The sequence below is a fragment of the Camarhynchus parvulus genome, chromosome 11 (genome assembly GCF_901933205.1).
Source record: "Camarhynchus parvulus chromosome 11, STF_HiC, whole genome shotgun sequence".
NCBI lineage: Eukaryota > Metazoa > Chordata > Aves > Passeriformes > Thraupidae > Camarhynchus > Camarhynchus parvulus.
Window position 1 is genome coordinate 15,969,871 of NC_044581.1, and position 18,982 is coordinate 15,988,852.

Genomic DNA, 18,982 nt, shown 5'->3' on the forward strand with positions numbered 1-18,982 from the left:
TAATGCTATGCTCAACATTTTATTTATATTTTTGTGTAAACATAATTTGCTTTGTAGGCACAATATAACAAAAGCTCTAAAGCAACAAATACAATTAAACAGTGTTTCAGTTCACTTCAATCAGGCTTAAGTTAAAGAAGCTTTCACAGTTCCTTTAAGGCAAATTGAGAAATAATTTGTTTCACTTGAAGAAACTATCCAATTGTCTCAGAGTTGTTTAAACAACACTGTCAGTAGTAATCACAACCCTTCATTTCTGCTACAGTAAGACTTGGTCAGTGACAAGCCTTGGCTTCACCAGTTTGACCAGCACAGCCTCCACCCCTGCCAGTGTGACACTACTGCTTGTGGTCTCCTGAAAGGTACTTAGGGCTTGTGGGCCAAATTCTGCTAGCACACACCCTGCTTCCAGAATGGATGCCTGTAAAACTTCCATTACTATCAGCAGCAACCTCCCTCAATGCTCTGTTGATACCAGTAAAGCCCAGAGCAGAGTTTAGCTTGCTGATGGTCACACTCAGCTGCGTTGCACTCAGGTACTTCCAGCAGCATTCCTTTGTACTCACTGCAATTACCTGATATTCTGCTGACCAGAAAATGGCCCTAAAATTGGTATGAATTAGCATGAAGAGTATTTTTTTGCCTTGCTAACAAAACCAGAAAGAACTAGCCAAAAATTATGTGATTGTTGTCCCTGTGGTGTCTGTGGCCATGACCAAGATCACCCATATTTGTCTTGCAGGGTAATTTAGAAGCAGAGCCCACCAGACTGTGGTTTAGAACAGAAGAATGGGTTTGCTATTCTGCTTGCCCTACTAATTTAAGGCCTTGAGAATGCCACTTACTGCCAGCTCGAAGGTCACCAGCAATATTGCTCACTTTGGCATCAAATCAAAATTCCTAGTTATGTTAAGGTCTGTTGCAGGACAACATCATTACACTAGCTGCAAAACAAAATTGGGCATGTTTCCTACTGCTGTCAGCTGATGAGTCATGAAAACCTAATGGCCCTTCTTAAAAGTCCAACTGGCAAGCCCAATAAATGGAAAACTCTCGCTGAATACGTATTTTCTTTTGTGGATAAAGTCCCTATTTGGGCCCAAAATGGCACTGGAAGTATAGGAAAGTCCAGCGTGAAAATAAACTCAACTATAATGAAGTGAAGAGAAAAATGAAGTTCTGGTTGGATCAATAGTTCAACAGCTTTTTGGCATTTTCCCCCACAGTTATTTCTTGCTATTATTTTTGAATTTGTTTGACCCAAGGGGAACTCCTTCAGAATGAACCATCTGCACAATTATCTGACAGCGACTTCATGAGCACAGTGTAAAGAGATGGACATTAATACTCAGGCAGCAAAACCAAACAAACAGAAAAAACCTAACGAGAATCTTCTAAAACCACACATAAAAGTCATCCAGACCCAGAAGTCCTCTCACACTGAGAAAACCATGAGAAGCCCCCACCTTTCATTTTTCTGTATTAATTTTTAACTTCTATCATAACATGCTACTTGTAGATTTGGGCTAACAGTTAATCATGTCTGGGTAAATATCTTCTTTTGAAAAGATAAATATTAATTTGAAGCTGTAGGCATTATGCAAGGTCTCTGCCAGTCCTTCAGCATTTCTACTGTACGTGATCACAGTAAATTTAAAAGAACTGTTTTAACAAGACAGTTGAGGACCTGAGTAGCTGCTGTTTGGATAGGGGAAGGATGTGGAAAAAAATATTTACTTTTTTAATGTTTAGATATAGTTTCCACTAGTGGGAGGTAGATAAGACTAGCTGGTCTTTGAATACTTGATCTTGTAAATAATTATAAATGTAACTGTACATAAGGAGCAAAGCTTTCGATAGAACAATTCACCTAGATAGAAGTTATCCCTGTACATGATTTGTGGTGGGATTAAGGCCTAAACCTCATTTTTTACAGGGTTAACTTCTGCAGGAGTTCAGCTCCAGCCTGACAGCTGACTACACATTAGCAATTTCAGAGCAATAAACTCCATCAACAAATTTCTTTCCACATCCTGATAAGTGATCCTTACCAATGCAATTTAAAAATGAAATTTAAAATTGGTTTGAATTTGACATATGAGTCAATATGTCCTTACCAGAAAATGTTGATCAAAGCCTCTCAATTAATGATTTCTTGTGCAATTTCAGATTCCATGATTCTAGATGAGGTACTTTTGAAAATGAAGATAGGATTGCTTGTGAAAAGGTGAAGTATGACTGAGGAAAATAAAAAGTAATATTTGTTGCAACTTTTATTTGTGGTTCATTAAAGGAAAACTATTTTAACACTGAAAATCCAGAAACGGAAAATTATCCCTCCAGTTACTAGAATCTTTCAGACAGCAAGTAGGGATTTTTTTTTTTTTACTGTTTCCAACTTGCAAAAAAAAGCCCAAACCTCCCAAATAACTTTATGCAAGATGTTGAAATTTGCATGAGAATGATGCCCATCTAAAATTACACAGTAAGTTAATAAGGCTTTCAAACAAGAACAGAAAAATCCATGGGACTCCTACAGGGAAACTGGGCATTACACAGAAACGTGGTAATACTGCACTGGATGAGAATGGCACTTGAGTTCAAAACAACAATGATCAACAGCTCATAGCTCAGCTGACTGCAAACAAATACAACACACACTGTACTACAGCATTTGTTCACTGATGCACAGAAGAGATTTCCCAGTCTTGTTCCCTTCTCCTCTCGGCTCCTGCTGCCTGCCCAGCTCTGGCTGCTACTGGATGAAGGGCATGCGCTCCTTGTTCTCGTTGTCGCCCTCGTGGTCCTCCTCCTCCTCGCCAGCCTCGCTTGTCTCCGTGCTGTCGTTGGCCATCTGCACCATGAAACATCAAGGACATCACAGCACCTTCCTCACCCCTTGGTTCCTCCTCATTTCAGTTGGATTCACTGCATAAAGCGACTTTGGAAACTCAAGGAGACAGGGCTGCCACAGGAGAATGAACGTTCTGTCTGTGCCCAGCCCCTGCTGGCTCTGCACCACTTCCAGCCAAACCTGCAAGCTGCTCCCCCACAGCTCACAGCTCTATTTCCTAACAGAAGGCTGTCTGGAGGACAGCGGCACACGAGGACTCTGCTCTGTGAACTTGTAGTAAACTGATAGTAAGAGTCTTGGATAGGAAACACAGCTGGGTAGGAAATTTACGGAATGTGGCACCTCTGGGTTACAACTCCTGCACCTGCTCTAATGGATGGCCCCATCTGAGGCACAGCGTAAAATCTCAGGGGGCAATTTCCTTTCTTTTATATGTTAAAAACCCAATGAAACTTTACAGATATAGATGCTGGCAGGATACACCCACGACAGAGTGCAGATCCCAGATCATACAGGAGTGGGAAGAAACTGCATTTTCATATTTTACTGAAGATGCCTGCACAGGCAGTAGGCAATTGCAGGAATCTGTAGCTCAGAGCAGCATTTAAAGAGTACACAGTGGTTTTTTCACTTGGAAATATTTATTACAAGCTGTGTAAAGGTGCAGGACCCTCCAGCACTTCACCCTGTCGGTGTGACAGGTCTGTGGAGGCACAGGAGCCTGGTTCACTGGATGGGGTAGTGTTTAACAGCACACATTGGTGTGACTGGATTCTCTTATACACCCATGTTACCTCTCTTAGGACACAAGAAGATACTTGTATTAGCTTATAACTACTTCAAAACCAAATAAGCAAGGGACCCATTTACTTTTTAAAGAGAAATGCAATGATGTTCCTTCCCTGATTGATTATTAGCCTCTGGTGGAAATAAAAATCTCAAACACAGCCTGATTTTAATGCAGAAAAACCATTGCTCTGAAGTTACCCATGTTTTTGAGTTAACACCCTTTGATGAAAGTGCATTGTTCCACATGTGAGGTCCTCAAAGCCTTCCTTTTCCTTGCAGAGTGTTTGTATGAGATTGGGGTCAGTTTTAGAGCGAGTAAGAGCTTAACTCTAGGTCTAGGTTATTTTCTTTTCTATTGAAACAAGAGGTTTCTCAGATCTGAAAGCAAACTTCACACATCAGTATTGATTTCAAGTCAGGTTTGCATTTCTTTCTTTACTGCTCTTTCCTACACCAGCCGTGAATGCTCAGGAGAGCCTGGCTTTCATTTACCACTGCTCTCTGAAAGGTTTCTGGACCATCCTAAGTGCTCCAAATCTAGTGGACCAGGGCTCCATCACTACTATCTTCCTTCAGGATATTTCTGGACATATTTACGTGTTATACTTCATATATTACATAAACCAGTAAACTAAATTCCTACCAAAAGTATACTCTAACTTTTACTGTGGGCATCAGAAAGCACTTTTATGTTTGCCCACTGCAGCAATATTGACTGAGTTTTTTCCTGTTCAATCCACCTATTGATACAGGAATTTTTTAGTTGGAGAAGTGTCTGTTTGTTTTCCTCACAAGGGCAGAAAGAGATGTCACACTTTTACCCCAATCCAACACTTGCTGGCACATTTTTGGAGAAGTAGAGTGATTCAGTAGAGACAAGTAACTGCTGGCACTTCAGCAAGTACATTTCACTTGGGTTAAATACAGAATTTATGGTTACTGGTGCCATTTGGGTGCTACAGATTTAGAAGAAATCAGTGTCAAAAAAACATTACATGGGACATGTGTCCAGAAGTCACTGCCAGGCTGTACCATGCCTGGCTGTACATCATGTCTGTGCTTTGCACTCACCAGGGGAGTGGGTGCTTTCTCCACATCCAGAATGAGTTTTCCTATATTTCCTCGGTCATGGATTCTCTGCATGGCCTCCTTCACCTGAAAGAAAGATCACTATTGATAACTTTCAGTCACACCCTGGCAGAACCCTGAGTCCCTCCCTTCCAAAACCTGTGAAACATTTAGGGCGTGCTCTGTGCAAGGTCACTCAAAGAGCTGCTTGAGACAAGACCAAGAGTTAAACATTTTTTAGTGAATTTGTAAGGCCTGGCTTTTGCATTGTGTTTGCCAAAATGGGATGTGAGTCCTGAGGACAGTCCCTGAATAGCAAAACACATTCCTAAGGTAAATGCAGAACCAAAGTGATGGATAGCTGAGGTGCAGGGAGAAACAGGCTCAGGGAGGTAATTCTAAAGGGTTGTTCATTGCATTCCATCTTTGCAGAATATTTATCAAGACATCCTACTTTCACTGAAAGTATGAAACATTTTTCTAATTGACCTATGATGTTTTTCAACTTCTTATGGGTTACCACAGAAGAAATGCCATGCCCAGGCTATGGCTGGGATTGGGATTAATGCAATACTGTGGGTCTTGCTGCCTAGGCAAACATTTATTTCCTTTTTTTTTTTTTGTCACTTTTTTTCCTTATTTTTTAAATAAAACTGTTAAATACCTGGTGTCCTACCGTATCACCAAACCCATCTGTTTAACAGCTGACTGCAATTAGTGCATGTGAGAAAGGCACAAGAACCTCTTCTTACAAGTGCACTGGAGAGAAGCTTGTTTTGATGCATGAACTTTCCCAACTCAGGAGAGCTCATTGTTGATAAATTGAATTTGTGTGTGAGTGTGTTGCACTGAATGTTTCATGTGCAGCACACAGACCACTGTTGAGGCACAGGGTGCCCAGAGCAGCTGTGGCTGCCCCTGCATCCCTGGCAGTGCCCAAGGCCAGGCTAGATGGGGCTTGGAGCAGCCTGGGACAGTGGAAGGTGTCCCTGCCATGGCAGGGAGTTGGAATGAGATGAGCTTTAAGGTCTCTTCCAATCTGTGGTTCTATAAATCACTCAAAATTGGAAGATGTCAAGAATTTCCTCACTTTCACCATGGGAAACTTCAGGAACTGAAAATGTGCCCATAAAGGCTGTCCCATATCCTCATCATTCTGCTCTTTGCCAGCATAACAGGGTCAGTTGAGACAAAAATGAGTTTTTTGTTAATAGGATTTAGCACCTGTGACATAGTTCTATTGAATATTTTAAGAATAATGGGATTTATGTTTGAAAGAAAATGCTGAGCTGGGACCTGATGGGTCCCACAGTATATTTAAAATCCTGAACTGGGGTCCAGGCCCCCAGAATATTCCCTGAATGTTTAATACAGAAGGAGGTATGTGATTTTTAAAGATTATGCAGCATTCAACTTCCAATTAAATTGAATGGATGCTGGGCACAGCACAAAATGTCTTTCCCATCTGTCAGCCTTACTTGGGAAGCTGACTGCAGTGAACTCAGAATTACTCCTTGAATTTTAGAGGTGTTCCCTCAATTATTAAATACCAGACTTAAGCAAAATTCTATTAGAACAAAAGAAAAATTGCATTGCAAAAGCAATGGCTTTCTAATTTAGGGCATTATTGTAAATTCACCTCAGAAAACACAATCTTATGAATCCAACTGAATAGCAGGCTGACCTCAAGGGTAGTCCACAAAATCACAATACCTTTTATGAAGCTACCTTAGAGCATAAACAACATTCAACTATCCTGTCAGACTAGCTCTGCACTGTGGATAATATTCCTTTATCCAGACATGATGCTGGAGAAGCAGCAGCTGTATAATTTTTATGTCTGTTATTACCCAAATCAAGCTTTTAGGAGCTTACAGCACAGAATAAAGAACAGAATTGGAGAAATCAGCAAACACACTTGCCTGTCCACTGAAATTTATAACCAGAACATCATGTTGAAAGCAGGGCATGCAACATTTATTTTAATTTGTACCACATCGTATTTAGCAAGGCAAATTTGAGAAAATGTGCTTTCCCTGCTTTTTTCACAATATCAAATTTAAGCCCCTGGAGAAAGGTTCAGGAGTTGTTTCCAAGACACTTGTAAGTCACTTGCAAATGCAAACAGCAGGCAGAGGCAGAGGGAACAATAAAACTTGTAACAATAATAGTGGCTATGGAATCCAGATGGAGATATTAAAATATATAAAAACATTGAGAAGAATTTGAAAAGCTGATACAACATCTGTGCCTTTTAGTATTATTTGCAACTTACCTGCCCAGGCAGTCCAACTCTGTCCTAGTGCAATGCCATTCAGCACACGATGTCTGAGCTAAGAGACCATGAGCTATTTCAGAAATGAGTAATTTTGTGTTTATGGCTGCTAACAGTCCACTTGTTCAACCAAGACTGCAACTACTTGTTTCCCAAGGTGCCTATTAAAGCCATTCCCTCTTCTCCTATAGGGGACAGAGAGGATTAAAAGCCTTCTTTGCTGTGCAAGTATGGTTAAGTTGTTCTGCACAGACTATAGGGAAACTTTTAGGGTTTTTTTCTGTGCCTTTCACAGAGGGAGGAGCTTCTGTGAGTTTGTTCCCCAGTGTTTGCATATTCCTAATGAAGACAGTGCATCCCTCTGTACTTGGTTAAAACCAAATCCAGGCTTGATTGGTTGTACAGGGAGGCATGTAGAAATTCTGGAATTTTCTGGAGGTTCCCTGAAGTGGTTGATGTTTGATTCAAAAACATCCCTTCCAGCACAAAGAATCACAAGGGCTTCCCTCTTCTTACAGCATTCTGTAAGAAGAATCCCTAAATCTCTTTTCACCAATCATTCCACATTGGTTGCTATATTGTTTGCATTTGTCAGCTCAAAGCCAAGTAAATGGATTTTACTTTTGTTTATGTGGATGAGTTAATTGAAATTATTCTTGTGCAGTATCATCCTCAGAGGACTCTTGGATTGGAAACAGTGCAAAGAGTTGTTTACTGCTATGAAGAGTTTCCACTGGAATAAAGGACACAACTCCATTGTCCTGTGCTTGCTTTCAGGATGGCTCAGCCCTGAGAGGGTCTGTGTCTGACCTAGTGCCAAAATACAGAATTTAGCCTTGAGAGCCCCCAGACTGACACAATTTCTATCAAAGCTCTGCAATGGAACCAGAACTATTGCACATTAGTGGACCACTGGTTCTGGCAATGATACACTGAATTGATATATATTGATATATATATTGATATATCTCTCAAGAAAACCCATATTTCAATTTCTCTTCAGTTAATGATTTGCAAAGTTTTTATTTCATTGAAAGCAAAAGGGAATCCTCTACACTAACAGTCATAAACTATCTCCCACTACTGAACACAGCACCCGTGAATGCACTGGGAGCATGGCATGATTTTATTGCAGTTATTCTGTCTTTAGTGAGCTGACAGCAATTTTCCTTCTAAGTAAAATACAAGCTTGCATAGAAAAAAGAGAATAATAATTATGTCAGTTTCTTCCTTCTACATAGTAAAGTACTAATAATAGCAGATAGTGAAGCACTACTACAGCAAGTAAGAAACCAGCTTTCAGGAATCACAATATACCCACAAATGACTTAGAGAAGTTTAATGAAGTATCTGTCAGTGTTCCTGACTAATTTGCAATACATTTCACTTTGAGAAATATAGGTTACAAAAGCTCCAAATTAAGCATGTTATTACCTGTAACCACTCTGACCACACAAGAAGGATTTTCCTATTGAAATTAAAAATAGCAGGCACTACACGATTTTTACTCAAACAGTACCTGCAATGCTAAAACAATGAAAACTAAGGTGTATTCCAAACAGAACAACTAATATAACATGCTGGCATTGTATTTGCATATTTGCAGCCAGCTTCTGATTACTCTGCTTTTCCACAGCTTTTGATGTTAGCGTGTAAAACCAGTCCACTTAAAATCAACTAAAAGACTCCATTTTCCCTGAAATACATATTGTACATCTGCCTTAATTCTCCTTTTTTCCCTATGTTCTCCTTAGATTTTTCTTGTTTGTTTTTAGTTTTCCCTGGTGGAATCAGTAACTGGGACAGATTTCTTGTCTGCCTTTTCATCTTAAGTCTTTCATTTCAGGTCTCCACCTCTGCTGTCCTGGTTCCTTTTCCTTTCGAAAGTTCCTGAATAGAGACACTTTCCTGGGTGCAAGTCTGATCCTCTATAAATAATACATGCCTGAAACAAACAATTATGCTCCAACTTTGTATTGCTATAGTCAGGCCCCCATTTACTTGCCAATTTTACTACCAAACTAATTTGTTGTCTGCTTGCATTCAAAACCAAGAGCCAACAGTAATCTCTACTGACATATCCATAAATTCTTGCTGACATTCAGTTGGCTCTGGAACTTCATTTTGCTGTTAGAACATAGCAAGAGCAGTCTACTGCTTTATAAATGCAGGGAAATTTAAGTGGAAAATGTATTACTAATTATCTGCTGCACCATTTCTCAGTGTGAAAGAGAAATGCAGCCTACCTAAGAAATGGATGCTATTTTCAAGCCTTCGGATGTTATTTTAAACATAACGATCCATTTCTGCATTTGGCTCCTACAAGGAACCAGTCTCAGGAGTAAAATAAAAGAGACTGGGAAGCTGGATCATGAAGCCACTCTCTCTGCCAGCATAACACACTGGGGGCTCCAGGCCCACATCAGTAATGTGGAGTTTAGGAGGGAGAAACAATGAAGGCAACATGCCATGGAAAAGCTTCCTGGTGGAAATGTCACAACACAATGTTTTCATCATCCTACATGAAGCTGTTTAGCTCAGTAATGCGATTAATTTTATTGATTTTTTTTTTTAGTGAAGTTCTACATTTACTTCAGAAAAAAAAAGCCCTTGAAAGACACTGGTGCAGGAGAAGAGTGGATTTTCTTTAGCTGCATGAGGTTGGATGCAGTCTGTTGCACAAACTCCCATCTACAGATTACAGTTCCATTTTTGCAGACAACTTCTTTACCCCCTCACTGTCAGCTAAGGTAGGTTTATTGGCAGAGGGCTTTGCCCTTTCTTTTCTTGAGGCTCTCTAATGACAGTATTATTCCCTGAGGTATTTGAAAGGATTTCTACTCACAGTAAAGGAATCCTTCACTCCCCTTTTGATAAATCAGGCCATGGTATGAAAGGCTAAAGAATCTTATGCTAAGATTACAAATTTAATCCACATCAGGAGTGATATTAATTCAATTATCTCAGTGTAATCTGTAAAACTCCCCAGTCATTCCAACACTGTATCATCACGAGCTGTCAAAAAGGTTATCAGCGCCCAAAGGAAACATCCCTCAGTACCAGATGGGCACAGTGAAGCAGAGCATCAGTTCAGGTTATGATCTACAATTGCAATTTTCCCTCTCATTAGTTCCACACCTTTAGGTTGAAGATTACTGTTTATTTTTATACATCATCTCAAAGAATCACCTTTCATCCTCTGCTTACACACTGAAAATGTTCAAGCCTTCCAGCATGTCATGACTGTTCCCCTGTCGCCATGAAATAATCCCCTCATAAATTTCAGCTGCGCTGCACACATCAGCCTAAAGCCCTACTTTTCCAGCTACACCCCCCCTCTTTAATCCTTCCGCTGATTCTTCAGACCAAAAGCAAAAACAAAAGGAGCAACATTTACTCCCTGCATCTGGCCACCAACCCAAGTCCCTTCTGCTCACACCCCCTCCTATGAACACTTCTGCCCAGTATTATTTTTAAACATCCAGTTTTTGGTGGGTTTTTTTTCACATAAAAGAGTGTCCAACACAGACATCCCCAAAGCTGGTGCTCCAGGGATTCTTTACAGCAGTTCCCCAATGCCAATGTCACTGTGTGCCCCAAACCCAGTGACACTGTTCTCCTGCTGGCTCACCCATTCAATCCTGGCTCTTGGGCAGTTTCTGAAGCTGGGACTGTGTCTCCTTGAGGGGTGGGTGTATGCCATGTCTACAGAACCCCCACCTGCTCCTGCTGCAGCCTGCTCATCACAGCTGCAGCACCCAGAAATAGCAACAGCACCTTCTGACCTGCTGTCGTCATCCAGCCCATTCATAATTAAGTAAAAGAGGTGGAACAAAGCATTTCACCTCAGCAAAATGACTTTATCTTCAGGCTGGCTGACTTCTGTTCTCCAGAGAATATGGGGAGGAAGGAGAGAGCACCCTTTAGCCTGCTTAACCATCAGAAACAGAACCATATCTCTTATTACAAGGTTTGTGTGGTCTTTGGTTTGGTATTGTGCAAAACAGATCCAAAATCCACTTCACAGTCCCATTGTGAGGTTCATTAGAGGTCAGAATGGAAAGCACTGCATGACAACTAGTTTTGGAGGAGAATTTTGAATATCCTGTACATACAGACAGATTTCAGCCCCTGCTCTGCTGGTGTAATTTCCCTGACATCACTTGGTTGCACATGAGTGAGGGAGAGCAGGTACTGGGAGGAGAAAAAAGGAATACCTGGAGTGTTCCATAGCCTTCAATCACTCAAACAAATGTTCTGTAAATGAATATTATCATTCAAGCATGGCTTTTACAGAGATCAGCACTCTCTGACCACTCCTCCCAATCTGAGCATGAATTTTCCATCAGGAGAACTCAGTGTTTGCCTTAGGACAGCCCAGAGAGCTCCCTCCTATTACCCCTGTCCAGGTCCTCTCTGTGCAGCTAGAACACAAATGAAGAGTTTAGGTGGTGTTTGAGTGCAGGCTCTGTCCGCCAGGGCAGAGCTGTCTGCACGAGCACTGCTCACCAACAATTAATTCCTCTCTGAGACGCCTGCAACTGCATCATGCCTGCAAAATCACATGGACAGGTCTCCATGGTGACAGTGCCATGAGCTGTGCAAACATCAGCTGGCTAGACAAGGTTACTTTGGCAACCCAAGTGTCACAGGTAATGATCCAAATCTCCTTCACATTTATGAAAAAATAAGCTGAATTAAAACCATGCCCATTTTTCATTCCAGGGCTGACTCTGTTCTGTTGCTGCTTGTAACTGGCACTATTGCAATGAGCCCAGAGCTACCTCCATTACAATTACAAACAATAATATCAAGAATAATTATTTAAGCGTTATTTCTAGACAGTAATGAAGAAAAAAAGATGCATACTGCAGTTGATTCTAGCTGAGATCCCACATAAGCCAAGCTTTAATACTATAGGTTTCATTAGTGCTATAGAGCAAAATAATTTTTATCAGGCTCACTGCTGTGTTCTATTACAAAGCTCTGCTCTCTTTAATATGGATTGTGAGCTGCATTCTAATTGCAGATGCACTTCTCAGACCGGGAGAAGAGTTTTCTTTCATGTTTTTGGAATATATGGCTTTTAAAACTAACACTGCAGTGGCTGTAAAGAAAAACTACATCATCTGACTTCTGGATTTTGTCTGTCTGATCTGTGGAAGGGAAGAGACTGGAGGAACCAAGGGCAGCAGCTCCTGAACCTGCTGGCAGCTCTGAGGGAACCTGTGGTGTTCCACTCCCTGCAGACCCTGCCAGGCTGTCAGGGCAGGGGAAGCACTGAGCAGAGGGAAATGTCCCTTTGCAGCCACCCAGCCCTGCTGGAGCGCCTTGGGCTCAGTGAGGGGACAGCCATGGTGTGTGATTAGTGCCATACAACACCACAGCTCCCTGGGCAGCCAGGACACACACGTGGCCAGCAGTCACTGGCTCCTCTGCTCACAACTCCCTTCTCCTCCCAAAAGAGGCATCTGTCAAAATTTGGTCCTGTTGTTTTCTCCTTGATAATCTTGAAATGTCTCTCTCATGTTTATACTGTATGATGTTGTGGGGTAAAATTTCAGTGGGAAACATGCTGTGTTTTTCAAAGCCTTTTTGTTTTTATTTTTTTTAAGTGAGTTTGCAATACTTCCCTTTCTCAGGCTGTCTTCTGTACAAGCTTTTGTAAAAAAACAGTTTTCCTGTGTGATTAGTGACAGTTATCCTACCAGACACAGTTATTTGGACAAAGCCATCCTTTGCTGTGAGGGATTATTTCCCTTGAGAGCAATGGAATAACCTGTATTCAGCACAGCACACTTCCCTGGGAATGATCTGCATTCGTGATAGGAATATTTCCCTTGACTGTGTAGCAGAATAGCCAGCAGAAAAGTGCTTCTAGTGTTAAATTGCCTTATCTGCCGTGACAAAATCCTTCAATTACCTGTTTGTGTGGGAGCTGGGTACATGGGAGGCTGGCAAACCCACATCCGCAGCCAGCCTGGATTCTCCTGTTTCACCTACTCCATTAATTCTGAAGAGACCTCCCAGACTCTGCTGTCCTGGAGGCTGAGGGTATGCATCAGCTTGCATGGCAGATGGAAAAGCAGCATAATATTTACAGGATTTTGAATAGGCTCTATTCCTGCCTGTGGTGAATGCAGCCAGCTCTTAAGATGCAGGAATTGAGCACTGAGCATATGTAAGAAGACACATCAAACTCAGGGTATGTGGGGCCCAATTTTCATAAACGCCTACATGGGCATGGAGAAAACACGGATACAATCAAAATGCAAAAATTCAGTATCACTAGTAATGATTTTGAGCTGATTAGAGTGTTTTTCCTACAGGAAAAACTTGGACCATGAAGTCTATTTCCATGTCATGTCACATCATGTAGTGTCCTGTCCTGCTCAAAGCCATCTGAAAGCAAAAATGATTTTATCCATCACCTCTGTTCATGCCCTGTCACACTGAACTTTTGCACCAAAGGTTTTGCCTGCACACGTGCAAACAGAAAATACTTTCTGTATCCCTTTCATCCCTCCAGTGCTGTTTGCAGCTGCAAACAGCAGCAATGGCCTCTGTTCCCTTCTGCTGCCTGTCAGTGAGGAGAGACCTTTTCTCTGGAGTACCTTTTAGCCTCTCTGTATGTTGCCATGGCAGCAAGACTAAAACCAGACCCAAGATGAGAAAAATGTCAAAGGAATAAAAACTGATGCTACAGGCAAACTGAGAGTCCTCCCTTGGCTGCTGAAGGTACCTATTAAGTGATACATCTTCTGGATACATCACAGCTGCAGAGCTGTGCTGTTTGCACTCCTTCCTTATTCCTGCAAGCTCCTGCTGACGTCAATGAGTATTTGTTTTGTCTCAGTAAAATTCAAAGAAAAAGAGATTTAAAGCCTTGTAATTACAGAATAACTGAGCCAAATCTCGCCAGCCTTTACTTACAGAGTCAACAGGGATAAAGCAGAAAAAAGAGGCAGAATCAACAACAAATTAAATATTTAGAAGTACTAAAGAGCGGCGCCTAGATTATCAGTTTGGTGGGAGCTTTTCTCCATGATAAAAGAGGAGAAGAGCCTGAAATTTGATCCATCAACACAGGGAATTCCAGCAGGTTAGGACAGCTCAGGGGCATTCAGCACTGATCGCTGAAAACAAACTTTTATTTGCAGCAAAGTGCTATAGAATTTCTGTGGGACTGTGCATTATCCCAGAAACTGCATGGAGCCAGAATGGACACTCAATTTGATTTACACTGGCACATCTTTCCTCAGCAACACTTATTATTAAGATAAGCTTGAAGAAAGTAATATTTTTCCTGCATTACTACAGAAAATGATACCTTATTCCTTTCAGAGTCAAAAATTGTTTCTGTGGGGTAGAAATTTGGTGATGAAATCCCTGGAACACATTTGAGCTTGAGAGAAGAGACATCCTGTGGATCAGGATGCAGCTTTAGGGTCCTCCACAGGTATTTCTTTTAGAGCAGCAACAAAGCCAGAATCCCTACTCTATTCCTGTGAGCCACTGGCTCCCCAGGACTGGCTGAACCTTTGGAAGTGATGGTAGAAATTACAAAAGCATGGTCCCAATGCTAGGAAAATGGTTTTGAGCACATCAAAGCCACAAGCAGAGGAGCTCAGAACTGGTCGCCTGCACGGTACCTTTCTGGCATTAATGCATCTTGTAGTGAATTGCAGCCAGGTGTGCACACAGGGATGCCCCAGACACCCTGAGCCTTGGGGAATTCAGAGATGCTGGTCTGCAGCAGCAGCTCTTATGGTGGGGAAGATTCCTTTAGCTGCAGATGAACTTTGGCAGCCACAGGGAAAAGAGACCCTCTGTACTCTGTCAGGGTGCAGCAGTGTGCTGCCTAAATTGGATTAATACATGATGCTCAGGTTGCTGTATTCCTGTACTCCATCACAATCTGCTATAACAAATTACGGCAGGAAAGAAACTTTATTAAATTCATCACTATGCAGTTAAAAAAAACCAAAAAACATCTTATGCTGTTATTGACTATCAAACTCCATGCCATCAGTTTTTAAACTCTTCTCTCAGCAATGTTGCCCTGTGATCTCCTCAAAAATCATCTGGAGAAAAACTGCACCAACCCACAAGATGATCTTATTTGCTCTCTTGCCCTCATCTCCAGTAGTTATGAGTGTCATTAAACTCTCCTGCTCCTCCTCCACCCCCAGACCATGCAGACCTGATCCTAAGCCCTCTGCTTTTTGTGGAGCTGTATTGCTTTTGAATGACAATGCCTGGGCTGTGGAAGGGCAGTGCTGCTGCTGTCCCCTGCAGAGCCTTGCAGCAGCAATCCTGCCTGGATCTCTCCCTGTGGGAATCCAGCAGAGCCCTCTCCACACAAGGGAAGGATCCTCCAGCCCTTCTGGAGCTGCACAGGAGAATTGCTGTGTGCCAGCAGGGGTCAGGGGCCCTTCCCACCTGAACCCCTGTGCTCAGGCTATTACAACTTCCAGTACTGGGGTCAAATAATGTAAGGGGATGCCACAGAACTCAGAGTGCCTCTTCCATGTGCTGCTCCTTTTATTGTCTCTCTCAAACCAGCAGTCCTTGTCCTCTCAGACAGTGGTGTGGATGAAACCCTGAGGTTCTGAGCTCCTTGTGATGCAGATCTACACATGCCCTTTGGGCTTGTGTCTGTAAGCATAAGATAATTTGTACTATCCATTCCTTGCTACTATGGTGTTAAAAAGGTATTTCTTTTTAGTTTTATGTTTGGACCAAAAGCCCTTCCAAGCCCCTTCTGGATACAACAAAACCAAAACTCCACAGGTAATTACTTTCTTGCTGCTTTCCAAGCTTTCATCAGCATCTGTTTGCTCAAATTTCTGCCTATTCACAACAAATGAGTTTATTTTATATAGAGAAGGTATTTCATTGTGTGTAGTTCACTAGAGAGGATTTGCTTTCTTTCAGGAATGTGCAAAACTACAGAAAACTTTCCACAAGCAATGTCTTTTTATATCTCATATTACCAGCACTCCATGCTGATGGTTTGTACTAGTTCCACCTGATTTGTGCCACACTTCAAGCACCACAACCTGCATGAGAGTAGTTTCCCTTTTTTCTCCCTTTAACTTCCCTGACTTTCCTTACTTTCTAATACATGACCTATGAAAACATGTCCTTGTCCTGCACCTTTCCCAAATGGCAGGTGAATATTTTGAAAATCTGGCACAAAACCTGTGGCCAGCATGGCTTCAGCCTCTGTAACCTTGCATCTTACTTTCTAAATGATTCAAATGAGTCAAGTATTTTTCACCCAAAGACCTTCTACTACATATTCCTCAGACTCGTCCTTAAGCTCTCTTTTGAGCTACTTATTTCACAATATGGGATATTAAAATAATTAATTTAAAAAATGACAAAATCCTATATGATTTATCTACATATTCCAAAAAACTCTAAGTCTTCCTTTATTACTACTAAGGAGCAGAAATTGTGCTTTATTCCAGAATCACTATTCCAAAACCACAGGAACTAAACTTAGTGATTACAAAATACAGTATACATTCAGTCTTCCAGATGGTAATCAGTAAAAAGTCTTGACACTCTAATTTCTGAAGTCTGAGAAGCTTAATGTAAAAATCCACCTACTGGGATCAGATTATCAGAACACATTAATGTTGTGACTTTGAAAACTATCTCCATGTTATTTTGTAACAATGAATTATCTTCAGTAAAATCCAGCCCCAATCAGTAAACTAATTATGTAAATCCTTGAAACTCATCAAGGTAAATACCAAAGGTCCCTAATGATACAAATAAGAAAATGCTTCTCTTTTGATTTCCTTGTGTAATTTTTTTTTGTTCCAGAAAGTAGTGCCATGAGGATTGCAAAGCTAATTTTTTGTAACTTAGCACAGTATTTTTCAATCATTCAAAAAGCTTGCCAAGTCAGACCTTACCATTGGGTGCCACTCTGTAACTTCATTAAACTAAACAAAAACAAAACCCTCTGTTGTATTAAACTGTAATACAGTTGTTATGATAGAGTGATTCATGCTTATCCTCAGTTTGAGCTACATCACTTTACAGCAAGATTGAAATAATTCATCCAGCCAAGATGAAAGGTATTTGAATTTATCTTGTTTGCTGGTTGACAGTTTTACAATATATATTGCAGTTCTATTTGCTTTATTACTTAATATTTCTCCTGGCACTGTTAAAAAAAATGTCTCATTCTAAGGCTGTATTAAAGACCTTAACTCCCCGTTAGCATTGTACCAGTGTGACTGCAATAAAATTGATTTAGTTTACAGTAAGTGTGATGCTGGTGTGTGAGCACTGATTCAGCTCAGCACTCCCCTGACCCAGCTCAGAGTGCAGGAATGGGCAGCACAGAGCTGAGCACGAGTGAGTTTTAGCGAGTCTATATGACAGAACATCCCTGCTGCAGCTTCTCCTCTAATTCTGTGCAATTTCCACGAGTGGATGTAGCCTGACCCCCAAAGGTTTGTGCATGGGCCCCAGCAATGCAGGGAATAGGCAGAACCTCAGTAACACACACTGTGCTTAACTGCAAACAGGTTTAACTGCAGGAACTCTGAGAATTATGCTGGGTGTTTCCTTCAGATGGAAGGGAAAGATACAGGATTGTGTTACAGCTGCTGAAGAACTCAAAGGTTATGCCCCCACCCCTTGCTCAGGAAAGTTTAGGATCTTTCAGATACTTTAGGCAGGACGTAATCACAGCAATAATAGAAAAAGCCCTCAGGTTCTTCTCAAGGTTGTGGATATTTGGAAGTGGTCAGGAATTCACTTTTACACAGTCTCTATTCTACTCAACTTATTTAAACAAAGATTTGGAGTTGCCTGTGATGTGTGAAGCCTCATTTCTTACAGGTATGGCCCAACATTTTCAGATGTGTGCACTGTAACACCACGTTCAAAGCCTGAGCTTTGATACTCAAACTATCATTTTCTGTACAGTCAAAATTCTGGAAACAATGAAAATTCTCAAAAGCCAGTGCTCCTTTGAAACTCTAAAACTGCATTGCTTCCTCTCAGTATTGTTTTCTCAAAGTCAGTGCTCATAACACAGAGTTTTTCCCAACAAAATACCTTTGAGTTCAGTCATTCCCAACTGGTTAATGTATATTTAGGAGTCTTAGTATTGACAATGTATCTGCTTCACTGCCTTGGTGTAAATTTAAATCATTATCTGTAATCAGCAATAATATTATAACTAAGCTGCAATACCACATAGAACTCTCAATTATCACATTAAATTTAGATTATATTATGCTAAGAGATATCTTTATGCCCAAGAGTAATTCTGCTTTTAAAATTCATCTGTGTTTAAAATGACTGAAAAGAATATATGAGCCATTATCATTAGGTGAGAACAATTATCTTGATTAACAATTGTTATGCACTAAAATGAAGTGTTATTTTGATAGTTTTGATTTTTGATGCCTTTTTTTGGATCTTAGCAGGGTTGTGTGAAACAGAACACAAAACCTATGTTTTCTTTGCAATAAAGGCAATTTAGTAACCTAATCAGACCACTAATACCAAAGAAAAAATAAATTAAAATAACCCTGGAGAGTAATTTTTCTACTGCTCTAGAGATTTCCAAAATTTCTACCAGTCTGCCAAAACTGGTCACCAACATGATCAGTTGCTGAGAGACAGAATTGGCCTTGCTGCTGGAACTAATAATTTACTTTTTCTTTGGCCACTGTTACACAGATACACCCATAAGCTGATCCCAGGAAATGAGCTAGAATGCTCACCTCAGAAAGGCATTTCTAAAACCAAAAAGGCCCATTTAATTTAATTTACTGTACCAGAGTTCAGTATCTATTAACATCCAAACATCCTTCTACTGCAGTTAAAAGCTGATGTCAGTGTTCTCTCTTTATACGCCAAGCACCCAAAATTCCTCAAAGCTGAAAGACGTGAGCTGGAATTTACAGCAGAAATGCTCAAGGCACAGCCTCTGCTGCTGTTTCTCACCACAGTAATGCAGC

At 41.0% G+C, this 18,982-nt stretch overlaps 1 protein-coding gene across 1 annotated transcript in view; it reads right to left on the minus strand.

Moving 5' to 3' along the window:
- The window catches only part of VAT1L (vesicle amine transport 1 like), a 54,601-nt gene continuing 35,619 nt past the window's right edge, over window positions 1–18,982 (minus strand). Inside the window, exons 8-9 of the mRNA XM_030956322.1 lie at window positions 4,715–4,798; window positions 1–2,854 (exon numbers count right to left, since the gene is read on the minus strand). Coding sequence (XP_030812182.1) covers window positions 2,756–2,854; window positions 4,715–4,798 — 183 coding nt within the window. The 3' untranslated portion in view covers window positions 1–2,755. The remainder of the gene's footprint in view (window positions 2,855–4,714; window positions 4,799–18,982) is intronic.